The 13,903-nt window shown below is 32.4% G+C and overlaps 1 protein-coding gene across 2 annotated transcripts in view; it reads right to left on the minus strand.

Moving 5' to 3' along the window:
* Positions 1-11,948: 11,948 nt before the first annotated feature.
* The window catches only part of LOC143049929 (zinc finger C3H1 domain-containing protein-like), a 69,177-nt gene continuing 67,222 nt past the window's right edge, over positions 11,949-13,903 (minus strand). The window contains exons 33-34 of one of the 2 annotated variants that reach the window (XM_076223708.1): positions 13,728-13,790; positions 11,949-13,410 (exon numbers count right to left, since the gene is read on the minus strand). In XM_076223708.1, the coding sequence (XP_076079823.1) occupies positions 13,291-13,410; positions 13,728-13,790 (183 nt within the window). In that variant the 3' untranslated portion in view covers positions 11,949-13,290. Of the gene's footprint in view, positions 13,411-13,727; positions 13,791-13,903 lie in introns of those variants that run through there. The other variant, XR_012970366.1, reaches the window with a different exon arrangement.

Genomic DNA, 13,903 nt, shown 5'->3' on the forward strand with positions numbered 1-13,903 from the left:
TGTTTCACTCTATTCGGTCCTACCTTTTTACGTTTCACTCTATTCGGTCCTACCTTTTTACGTTTCACTCTATTCGGTCCTACCTTTTTACGTTTCACTCTATTCGGTCCTACCTTTTTACGTTTCACTCTATTCGGTCCTACCTTTTTTAACCTACATTGTCACTCTGCCTTTTTTTGGCAAAGCGTCTAATCCTGCCTATTTTTTTTTTCTTTCTCAAAACTCATGTCCTGCCTATTTTTTTTCAAATTTCATCCTAGCCCTCTCCCCATAAAAATCAAATGGTAGCTCTCTTAGATAGAAATTCGACTCTCTTTCGCACTCTCTTCAATTGTACAACATAAACAATTGAAAATGTGGGGGAAAGTGACTTTTACGGATACCTTCAGAATAACAACCATTTTATTTAAATTAATGATAGAGCAAAATGGTGTGTTTTAAATTTACAGTTTTCGTGTGGATGATCGAGATAAATTGTTCTTCAGTATGAATTCATTTGTGAGGGCCCTCATGGGGTTTTTGATTATGTGATTACTTGGCCGTTTTTTTAATGATTATTTGATTATTAAGCCAAATATTTCATGATTATTTGATTACCTAGGACTGTATTTTTAGTTTATGATTATTTGATTACTAAAGATAAGCAAATATTTAATGATTATGTGATTATATTGGCAAAAAAATGGTGATTATGTGATTACTAGGACCCCCCCATGAGGGGCCTCATTTGTAACAAGAATAATTTCAGTGAATATCTGTATCAACATTTAAACGCAAACCACATACATTATGATGACACGATATCACAAAAATAAGACACTGACCGTTGTATACGTGTGGAAGAATGAAGGACCATGCGTCCTTTTTGAAAAATGGATACTTTTGTGATGATTTTGTTTAGTTTTATAGCAGGATGTATCATTTAGGATTACCCTCATTTCTTTATGATACAGTTAAAACTGTGAAAAAGTTAAATAACTGTACACTCTTGCATACAAAATGTATTTTTTTTTTACATTTTGAATATTTGTGGCCATAATTTTTATTTTTTTTGTTTTTACTTGAACTTAGTGGTGGCCACATTATTTATGACATCAGCCCAATCCTCAGAATCATATGGTTGTTTCCAACGTTCAGTTCATCTTTCACAGCCTAGAGGAGAAATAAGGCGCGACTGAGCAGGGTGAATTAGACATTCAATGATTAGGAAGATAAATATCTTATTTTTTTTTTTATATTAGAATCCGTAATTTTGATTGGCAATTAAACTTTGTAGTGACAAATATAAAATAGTGCATTTAAAAATCATAAAGAAAAGCTTGATTTGCACGCATTTCATATAATATTACAATGTAATTATGAGAATTGAATGTTTTTTCTTATATGGGTGTAAAAGCGTTGACCGAAGTTTTTTTTTTGTTTGAATAAAGCGCTTCATTCTAAAAATCTGCACATGGTCAACGATATAACCTTATAAAATAAAAAAAAAATTGCTTTAATTATCGTTTCACACATCAATAAAATTATGAAAGTAGAAGCATCCAATTCTTCAATATTTTAACATTTTTTTTGTTAAAACATTTTCCATTTTCATTTTTATTTAAAAAAAAATTCAATAAATTTATCCAATTTTTATTTAAATCATTTTACATTTTATTTTTTTTTTCCTTAATCTTGGCAATTTTTTTTTTTTTTTATTTCTAATGCTTTCTAATATAAAATATATTATGTAAAAATTGATATGAAAAATCTTTTAAAAGCTGATATGTATAATTTACGAGTTGAAGTAGATTTAAATAATTTTTAAAATGTTTGCATTATGAGTAAAAAATTGAGAATTAATTGTAATTACAGAAAATAAAATATTTATTTATTTTTATTTTTTTTTTTTTTTTTTTGATAGGGGGAGCAGTAATGAAAAAATTGAGATAGGTGGAATATGTATAAATAACACTGATGTACAACAATTGTAGACTCTTTTTGAATAATTTCCCGCTGACTGCTGCCTCAGGACTTCTACTGGACTTGGTTCTTCCGTCTTTTCGGACTGGAAACCAACCATTTTAATTGTCGCTGAGGTAGCAATACACAGTTAGAAGTTTAGTTTCGCATTATGGCCCCTGTGAATTTTTTAAATATGAAAGTTTTTGTACAATAAAATTGATTTTTAGATAATTGAAGAATAATATAGCCTTCTTAGTGGGTTTATATGAACATTAAGATTGTTTTTAACATGTTTTATAGGCCATTTATATGATTGACAGTCCGTATTTTCCTATCCGTACCGTTCATAGGTCCATACATTATTGTAGTGTTTATCAACAAAGATTTTGCGCTCGATCTTTTCAATTCAATTTTATGGAAAAACGAGCAGATAAGCATATGATTTTTTTGGGACCACTTGATAGATATAAACCTATGGATTCAGGAAAGGTATCACTGTAATTGATTGAAATTTTCCTTTAGACCAAATTTTGGAGACTTTTGTGACATGTTCACCCCCCTTTTTTGCTATATTTTGTATTTAAGAAATGCAGATTGTTGCCATGGTTACACCCAAGACGGATTATATTTCACCCTTATGACCATCAGAAATCAAATCTATGGAAGATTCTCTTTCTATAAGTATATACATGCATAACACACATATAAAGCCTTCTTTGTTAGACAGGAGGAGAAAGAGGGTGTTTAAAAATTTTGAGTGTCAATTTTAAGTTTTTTTCCTAACTGTGTATTGCTACCTGAGTTGAATCATCATTTCTGGGGGAGCTATGACGGTGACATCGACTGATTACTGTAGAAAATTGTCATGTTTCAGATGTAACTAAGGGTGCACATAGGCGACCTCTAACAAGTTCACATTGAAAACTAGTTTTTGTCATGTTTCAATTGCAACAAAGGATGCACATAGGCGATCTCTAACAGGTTCACAATGAAAACCAGTCATCCGTAAACAACCGTCACGTTCCGCTGCAACTAAGGATGCACATAGGCGATCTCTAACAAGTTCACAAGCGAAATCTTGTCGAATTTCTCTTGTAAAAAACTTTTGCTCATAGCAGCAGTTATTTACAGTCTAAAATTCTGGTATAATTGTCATATTTCAGCTGAATAAATTGTGGATTCACAAAGTGCCACACGTTTACACACAGAAATACGTAAATCGTCGTATTTTCTACTGTAAGCAACCAATGCACATCACAACTTCAACACTGGGCAAATGGCTAGGTACTATACTTTCTGCAACAACACGTCCTCTCCCAAAGCAGTCGATGGCGGGAATGACTGTCACAGTCCACCGTCGCTAGGTTTTATTTTTAAGACGCGGACGTGATAGAAAGCATCCTAGACGAATGTAAACAAACATGGCTGACATACAAGTGACATTGTGTTTTCGTGTTTGTCTTTCATGTTGAAAAGTACTAAATACAAGAACGGCATCTTCAATCAAGGATTGGAATAACAACTTTAGGCTTCAATCTGATGAATCCTGATGTTTTTGCTGTCCTTTTCCTGTAAACATGTTGTCGTACCAATAGATTTGTTGGTGCCTTTTGACGGTTGAGATTGTTCTGGAATATATTTGCCCGGGAAATTGTGTAGCTACTACTGGTGCAGTGAACTGATGAATATGTCTTTTCCCTATTACTAGTATATTATCTACAATGTTTGTCCTCATCTCCGACATCTATTCTTTTTCCTCCCCCCCCCCACCCCCCCACCCCCCCCCCCCCACAGTTTATGATACATTACAAACCATGCTCTACTTGAGGATTGGATTATATTTTCATTTTAAGTGTATGAGAATTTTTTGCCGACACTCTGACAAGCAAGGCAAATAAGATCAAATTATGGGAAATTATATTACACATATTTTTCTCCACCCTAAAGGCACCTCCCCCTCCCCTCCCCCCCAAAAAAATAAATAAAATAAAATAAATTGATTTATAAATGTTAAAACTTATTTTTTATGTACATATTTTCCATTATTTAGACTCTTACTCTTGGGTTCCCTATACTTTGTGGTTATGGTTAGCGGCTCTTTTGCGGCTCTTTTGTGAATATTACGGTAAGGACGAGTGTTTGATTCCGCTTGTGATACCGATTTGCAGTCTTAAAGATTATATGTATAACAAAGTGTTAATATATATAAATATTGTGAAAACTACGAAGTAACTCATTTAAATTGTATATATCAAAAACAGAGACTGAAAAATAATATTTCATAACCCGGAAATATGAGCCCAGTGGTAGTAAACTTTATGAAATTGTCCTAATACTATAACAAGCCCATATGTATTACATTGTCACTCAAAGAAAGTAAATCCATTTCATCTTTACGTTCTGGTGATATTAATTTATTACTTACTTAATAAATAACAAAATAAACTATAAATTAAACACTTAAAAGACAAATATTATTAGGTAATGTTGCAAAAAAGAACAAATTACTCCGTTGTCCTAGCATCTGGTTAACATGTCATACCAGTTAAAAGTCAACCGTTTTACTAGATGATTTAATATGTTCTTTCACTAAAAGACAAATAAGAATAAAGAAATATGTGACAGTTTGGCAACTAAAAGATATTGTGGTTGTATTAATTTTCTCGGTCAAGCACCCTTTCCATTCATAGACATGATGTTATTCAGATAGTTTAAACATTTATACCAACGCATTTATACAGTTAACTCTGTAGTATGAATCTGAAATAAGTAGAATGGAACTTCTAGACGCGTTTTTGTCTTTGGGCTGCTGTTCGCTTAAAAAAACCATTAAGAATCAGAAGAGCATTTTTAGTTGAAAATCCAAGTAAGAGGAATTCAATTTCACTATGTGACTAACGGATGAAACCCATTACCAAATTTGTATTTTTTCATAAACAACACGACTGGGGCAACATGTTGAGCAGGATCTGTTTTTCCCTGCACATGCAATTACCCACGCGGTTGTAGGTACGGTTCGTTCTTCTGACAGTCTTTAAGTTTTTGTAATCAGTGGAAAGTAGACCGTTTTTTTGCCATTATGTTTTCGGTGTTTCATTGATTTATGATTTTTGATTGGTGCTTTTTTTTACTTTCTCTTTCTTGCATAATTTACAATTGCACTGCTGTAACATATCATCGATAAGAGGAGTAAACGACAGCGCCAACCAATCAATTCTTCAACATTGGTATGACTAGCTTAAGTTCAACCTTTCAATTGTACTAGGTGACCGAACATTTCTTATGGCTTCTTTCATTGAAAGACAAATCTGTATGTAGAAATTTATGACAAATTAGCAACCACAAATTATGTTGTTCATTTCAATTTGCATAATAAACTGATAAATAATTCGCTTCTCGAAAAATGTAACAATCATAAAAAAAATCCTTCCACTCGTTGAATACTATCGCCCAAGAAGTCGAATTATCAACTAAACTGATCGTTTACCTCGCCAATGGTTCGGTTCTCGACATTGGACACAAGGTGGAGTTAATCTTCATTTTAAGTTCAATGCTCTCTCCTTTTAAATATTATCCAGGAGACGAAGAGTAAACAATGAAATTTGCTCATTAAAACCCCCCAAAAACCAACCCGAGTTTGACCAATTCAACACTAATTAAATCTTTGAATATTGTTTTATTGGTATTAATATTGACTTTGTTATCAGTAAATTAAAAGCAAACGTAATATTATGTTGTCGCAGAAAGCTCGACATCGGGATAGTGATCCGGGCGGTGTTAGCTAACCTCTTTCATACTTTGTATACACACGGTGGGTATGGTTGTCCTGCGAGAGAACGTTCTGTGCTGGTGATTCGGTCCTGACGGGTGCTGGTGATCAATGAAAAAATGTAAACAAAGACGAAAATGATGATTTTTGACGTTTTCACTCATAAAAAATGAAAGAAAACAGTTGAGATTTTTCAATTTTGTTTCTTATGGGTTCATATATAAACCATTAAAAAGTTGACCCTTTAAACTGTTTCAGTAAGCGTAACACAAAAATGCTCATTTTCAGAAAATCTAGATCTGAAAAAATAAAACAAAAATGCTCATAGAGTCCGCTTTCTATACCGCAATCCACACGACAAAACTATTTTGTGAAAAAAACTGCAATTTATTAAAATTTAGCATTTTCTCAATTTATTCATGTCCTGATACTGTGCTGGTGGGTCCTGTCATTGTGCTGGTGGGTCCTGATACGGTGCTGGTGATTTTGGATAAGAAGTTGGTCATATTTGAAACAAATGTTACAAAATCAATAAAATTGGGCAGATAATTGTTGTCAATAGGATCTATGACGCCTATTTTAGCTCTTGTGCATCCATTTGGCTTTTTAATATGTGTTTTCAAATGATCGTAACTTGTATTACACAATTACATAAAAGGGCAACATCTTTCGTCCAGTATCAGATAACAATATATAGTATCTAAAATAAGAATAGTTTTATTAAGATATTAAATGCCCCTAACATTGATGCTTCAACAATGATCAAAGCCCATGCCGCATAGACATGTTTGTTAGCGCTCCGCATACCCCTCCCCACTTCCACCCAACCAACCCTCCTCATTTCCTCCTTCATTGTTACAGTGGTGTACCAACACAACAATTTATCACATAAAATAATAACACAAAGACACACATTATTGAACAACGAATGCTCGCAGGTACTGAAAGCTAGTTCAAAGCCGCATTTTCAACTAATAGATAAACCATGTTCTCATATAAAAAAATCCCAATCGTGTCGATTAAAAAAGTCTCAAAACTTAAGTTCACATTTTAATGTTTGATGAAGCAGAACTTTAAAAGTGTGCAGTGAATCTTGTGCTCACAACAGTTATTGTCATAATTATGTTTACATAAGACTTATTATAAAGGAATTAAGAAGGTACCAAGAAATATTTTACAATTCAATTTAATGATCATGAATGGAAGGAAATGGTACGGAAGTTTACATAGGACAAAAAGAAATTGATAGTATTTTTTGGCGAAAGACTTAAACGCTTATTTGCATTATATAGTACAGCTCTTCTATAAAAGCATGCAAAAAAAAAACTTTGATTGACTTGTTTGCTTGGATGTTTTCAAACAATAGGTAAGCGGAGTTTCAATAAATACTGGGATTTGATTGGACAAATACTAACTGACAGGAATTGAAGATTGTCCAAACAAATTCTAGTATATAGTAAACAGACTACTTACCTGTTGTTTAAAAACATCCAAAGCAAGCAAGCAAGCAATCTAATCAATGGTTTGCTTTGCATATATTTATAGAAGAGCTGTAAATTCTAAAAAAAAAAAATTCTTGTTGTCGTAGATGGTTAAATCCTCAACAAAATCTCAATAACTTTGTTGGAACGAATAAAGGTTTTAAATCAAATTTTCGTGGACTTTTTAGCTTCCACCCTGACGAGGCATGTTAGCTGTTCGTATGCTGTTGCACCTGACGCACAGAAACTTCCACATTTCCATCTTCTTTTCTGAAATATTTTACCCAGCTCATACTTGACAGGATTGTTATCCTAGTAAAAGGTGTAACCAATGAATTGAACACAAGTTAAAAATTCCACAATACTATATAATCCATTTTATGTGTCAATTTGTTCGAAAAAAGTCGAAAAGAAGAGAGTTTTTTTAATGTCATGATTATCTGTCGCTTTCTAGATCTATGCTTAGCATTTATTTCAGATGACATGGACTCCTCACCCTGGTGACCCTGCTGCCTTTCATAACTTTATCCGTATACATATATTAATAGATAAACAAAAGGCTGCAACTGGTATTTTTGTATTTAAAATGATTCGTTGTAACGAGAATATTTGTGGTGAATGGAAACTGTGGGGTCAAAATCTTAAATTGCTTATAAATGTTGCTGGACCCAGTTTCGTTATCTGATCTGAATTTTCTGAAATGTGCAAGGAAGATAGACATCAGCCTTTTGATTTTTTTTACTCGGTAAGTTTTGCCCTAATTGCTTGAACTTTTGCAATATTAAAGCCGATTTCAATGAGTGTGTAGACAAAGGGAATATCTTTGGTTATCTTGCTTGCTGAACAGAAAAGTCATTGTTAGGTTATGTAAACTACCCTACTTTAAGAGTAGACTATTCCGACAAATGACACATCTTTCTGTCTGTAGGACCAGTCTACTTCGAAAGGAGGGTAGTATACCTTACCTAACAATGACTTCACGGTTTAGCTAACAAGCAAGTTAACCAAAGATATTACCTTTGCCTACATACTCAATGGAATCGGCTGTAACTAAAAACTCGAATACATTTTAACAGACAGTGGTCATGTTTGTTGATGAATATTGTTTTTCCTAGGTTAATCAATTGGTAACATTTGGTCAAGTAATTTCAGAAAAGATCTTTTTGTAATTGTGGACACCAAGACAATACATGAACCTCACACGACCCCTCGACACAGGTGAGCTTATATATGATCTTATAGCGATTCGGGTTGATAACCAGTTGAAATTAAGCCAGTTTTTTGTGTGTGTAGATTTGTATTGTTTTATAAAAAAGAAGATGTGGTATGATTGCAAATGAGACAACTATCCACAAAAGACCATAATGACACATACATTAACAACTATAGGTCACCGTACGGCCTTCAACAATGAGCAAAGCCCATACCGCATAGTCAGCTATAAAAGGCCCCGATAAGACACTGTAAAAAAATTCAAACGAGAAAACTAACGGCCTTATTTATGTAAAAAAAAAAAAAAAATAATCTATATTTTTGCTCTCCATTTTTATGCAAAACCTTTTACATTTTTATTTTATGGGTTATTGTTGAAGGTCGTACGATGACGTATGGTTGTTAACACATACTTCCTTTGGTTTCTTATGGAAATTTGTCATTGACAACAAACATACACATCATCTACTTTATATAAGTATTGTAAAAATTACAACGTATTTTGGTGATCTTGCAAAATGATCGTAATCCCGAAAATCGTAAACATATTTTCTTATCTTAAAAGGGGGCAAGAAGGGTTCCATTAACAGGCCAATAAATAAGATTACAGTTAATTTAAAAAAAAAAATAATAAAAAAATAGGGGTATTTTTTCTCTCATAATAACAGTAAACAGATTCACAACAATGTCAATTTCAAGAAAGCAGACAACAGTTAATTAGTCAATAACAGTACAGCATCAATGATCTTGAATATATGCCACTTTTAACTAAAATATAAAGGCACAGAACCAGGACATAGCACAGAACCAGGACCGTTTTTCTTATCTCCAGCACAGCGTCAGGACAATTCCGTTTAACGAACTTGCACGACTTTTGCAATATAATATTGTTGATATATACTTTGCATGGTACTTATGACGCATCAGAGAAAAATTAAGCAACAAAACAGTTGTTTTATTGCCGTTCTGATACAATGTAAACAAACCCACCAGCACCTGACAGGACCAAATCACCAGCACAGAACGTTCTCTCGCAGGACAACCATACCCACCGTGATACATATATGCCTTATGTTACGAAGTTTCCGTCTGTCATATGCCCATTGTCCTTGACCTCATTTTCATGGTTCAGTGACTACTTGAAAACAAATATGTTTAGTATTCTTGATTTCTATCTTATCATGAATAACAGGATAACTATATGTGGTATGTGCGTACCTTGAAAGGTCCTCATGCCTGTCAGACCAGTGAACAAGGTTAAGTTTAAGTGGTATTCTTGTCAAATTTTCGGACTCATTGGTGTTTTTCCATATAAAACAAGGTAAAATATTTTGCCCCATAACACCCATTTGTTTTTTTCATATAAGACTAAATAGCTCATGAAAGGTCATTTACCAAAATTTTAGAAGATTCTTAATTTTCTTTCTTTTGTTTTGGGACACATGTCAAATAATACCAATGCAAACATAAGGTAAAAATCCGAGTCAGCCTTTTCCCGCCATATTTTTAATCTCAAATATCTCTTAAAGGAGGTCCATGACCTATCAATATTTTTAGCTTATTTTTATCCTTAAAGAATGCTCTACCAGCTCATAGTATCATTTTTAAATTCTTGATTTATTAATTTTCAGCTAACCTCACCTAAGTACATCCTTAAGTCCATATCTCAGATACTATAAATTTACAATCCTATATTTGGTGTATGGAATGATTGTAAGGTGTACATGTCCAATTGGCAGGTGTCATCTGACCTTGACCTCATTTTCATGGTTCAGTGATTATAGTTTAGTTTTTGTGTTTTGAACTTTTGGTCTGTTTTTCTAATACTGTGTGTAATAGGTCTACTATATTTGGTGTATGGAATGCTTGTAAGGTGTTCATGTCCATCTGACCGTGACCTCATTTTCATGGTTCAGTAGTTAATAAGCAATAGGTCAACTATGGTGTATGAAAATATTTTAAGATGTACATTTCAATCTGGTATATTATATTTTACCTTGACCTCATTCTTATGGTTCACTGCTCAATGTTAAATTTTCTAATACTATTAGCAATAGGTCAACTATATTTGGTGTATATGTCTGTCTGGCAATTATAATCTGCCTATGACCCCATTTTCATGGTTCATTGGTCAATCTTGTTTTCTTGGCTTTGTTTGTTTCTTAGATACTATATGCAAAAAGTTCAACTGTAGTTAAAACTTGTAATGTTTGTAAGCTGTGCATGTCTGTCTGGCAGTGCTCATCTGATCTTGTCCTCATTTTCATGGTTCATTGATCAATGTTTAGTTTATCTGGATTAATTTATTTCATCAATGTGCAACAGGTCAACTTTATTATGATTTGAAGGTGAACATGTGTTTTCAGATTAGTTTATCTGACCTTGACCTCATTTTCTTGGATCATGTTAAATTGATGTGATAGTTGTAATAAAGCTTTATATATAGGACGATCAACATAATATCAATGGTTATTAAAGAATGTGAGACATTTCAGCGTGTCCACTGTTGTTGTATATTGTTTTTTGGACTTGTATGTCTTGTTCTTCTTTTTGTATTGTTTGTCATGGTAATGTATGTTTTACTTTAAATTGTGATTTTTAGTTGCCTTTGTTTTGTAAATATTATGTGAATAATTGACTCAGAAACACAGGATACCTGAATTGACAACATAATAGTTCTAATAATAGAATTCAACCTGTTAGTCCTGTATCATAAGGAAAGAATACCAACATCACTTTAAATTTTCATCAATTAAATCATGCTGTTTTTATCTTTTGAATTATTTCACATTTTGGTCATTGTTAAAGGCCATCTAATGACTTACAGTTATTTCCATCCTCCTCCTTTCGTCTCTGGTGGTTGGTCATCTTATTGGCAATCATACCACATTTTTACATCAATCCAGGTCAAGATAGACCAACATTGAGTAAAAGCAGTGGCAAGTATCTCAACTCTAAATGAATTGAAGCCAGTTGTGTCAACAAAGTTAGCACATTCTGTCATTTCCCATCAGAAGATTTTGTTTAATTTAAAAGACAATTCCAACAGAAAGTGTCAAATATTCACAACCACAGAAACAAATCAGAAACCAAATACACAAGAGAACAATTTGATTAAAGTTCACATTTCATGGACAAGGATTTGACAACAGTGCTTTTGGTTCAGATATTCATGATATAAACATCAACCAATGAAATTTCTGCTGTAACAATTAAGTGGGTATGAGAGAGTTGAGAGTTTTTGGCTCAGTGTTAAAGACCTCACTGTGACTTTGTGATGAAGAATAGAATAAAAAAGCTATAGACCATTGGTTTTTCCTTTTGAATGGTTTTACACTAGTAATTTTTTAGGCCCTTTATAGTATGCTGTTCTGTGTGAGCCAAGGCTCTGTGTGAACCAAGGCTCTGTGTTGAAGACCTATAATTTACTTTTATAAATTGTGACTTGGATGGAGAGTTGTCTCATTGGCACTCATACCACATCTTCTTATATCAATATTTGTTTTCAAATGAAAATATAAAAGAAAAATATGACAATGTAATAATTCAATTTGATTATTTAATAAGAAATTTTAACAACTAAGAAGTAACAATATGCATAAAAAAATTACATTGAAATGAAACAAAAAAAAATTAATTGCAAATACTTTTTTTTATCACATGTATAAAAGTTGTTAGGGACTTGATTATTGCAATTTCAAGACATGATATAAAATATATGGTGTATGGAATCTACTGAACAGAAAATCCAAGTAAATGGTTAGGAAAATAAATTCAAAATATCTGATATTTCATTCAGTTAAAATGTACAAAAGAAATCACACACAAATTTCATTCTAACCCCTCCAAACTTAAAAATTTCACTAGACTTGTGAATTCAAGTCACCAGAATTTGCTTTAGATAACTTGACAATCAGCCGTTATTGTTCAGCTGTTTGGAATTAACAGCACACAATATGGCATATGTGTCGTAAGATATCCCTTTCTAGTTCGTTCAATAATAAGTTTAGATTTTCTGTTCATGTAATTAGGAGTCTTGTTTACGATATTTAATACAACCATGATAAACAATATGAAATTGACATTGGTGTTAAAGGTTAAGCATGCACAGGTATAGGGAGGCTGTCATGAATCCTATCTGCCACCATTTTATTTCTAAGATGAGACCAACATTATATTATCATCATTTTAAATGTTTGTTATAATCATAGTTGCTTCTAACAGGATTATCTCCATAATTAAACACTTTTGGCAAATCCTTATTCTAGGTAATGCACAATTTTCCCTAATGGTTAGGATGGTTCATTACTGAATACTCCACTAATTCTGCTTCCTTCTTGGAGAGTTCTGTTCACTAATTCCACATCCTATCTTTAGCAAAGCTTTGGGAGTATTTTAATCTCCCTTGAGTAGCAACATAATGCACAACAACAAATAAAAATAAATGAAGTAGAGAAAACAAAAAGATGAAAAACAACATACAAAACTCACTCTATTTAAATGAAGCCTTTAACAAAGACTTTCATTTTTTTTTTGGTGATTTCTTTTTAGGTTCGTCACGATAATTGTCATGATAATTAATCATAAAACTAATGTCAAAGGCTTCATACTAATACTTACCATGGTTTGGCATTTACTTTGAAAATTTTCGGATTCAAATTTGCCGACGTGGCAATTTTTGATATGATACATCCGTTTCCTCCACACATAGCACATAGAACTCCATGTCATATGCTACATTTTTGAGGAATTTTTGGCATTTTAATATTTTGGAAAACACAAAAATTTCACTTTTGTACGTTTTAAAATCACGATTTTCAATAGTATCTTGGATTCCCAAGAATATCACAATTCCTTGAATGTCAATTTGCTTACAAAGACCTTTTATTTGACCTTTATAATAAAATTGACATATTCATCCAAACTGAGCCCCAGCTCCTGACATCTAGACAGTATCTGTGGAACAATCTCCTTACAGCCGTGGGAAACCTCAAACATCAGATACTGAAATCAGAAAACAGAAACAAAACACGAATGTTAATATTCTATTCAATAAACAGTATTTTATAAAAGTTTATAGAGAAAATAAAATCATGAATTAAAGTGGCTTTTGTTGTGTAATAATATTTCAAACTTTTATATATCGTTTAATTTGCTGCTGATTTTTGTCTCTTTAATACAATATCTGAGTGTATGCAGAATGATAAATTTTCTGATTCTGAAAACTTTTTAGATAAAAATCTTGAGTAAATTTCTATAAGGATAAGAATAGTAAAATGGTTAAAAAGTAAATAATTTGATAGAAATGAAAAAGTTTTTACATCTTTCCACAAGGTGACACAGTAAGGTAGAACTTGGACTGCTCTCTGGTATAACTTTCTGGCCTACAACAGAAAAGAAAAAAAATATTATAAAAAAATTCCGATCTTTTAATTTTTTTAAAAGAAACTGTTTTTCCATACTTTAAACTACAGAAAATTTTAAATTTCTTATATAT

Source organism: Mytilus galloprovincialis, chromosome 10 (assembly GCF_965363235.1).
Source record: "Mytilus galloprovincialis chromosome 10, xbMytGall1.hap1.1, whole genome shotgun sequence".
In the NCBI taxonomy this organism is placed as follows: Eukaryota; Metazoa; Mollusca; class Bivalvia; order Mytilida; family Mytilidae; genus Mytilus; species Mytilus galloprovincialis.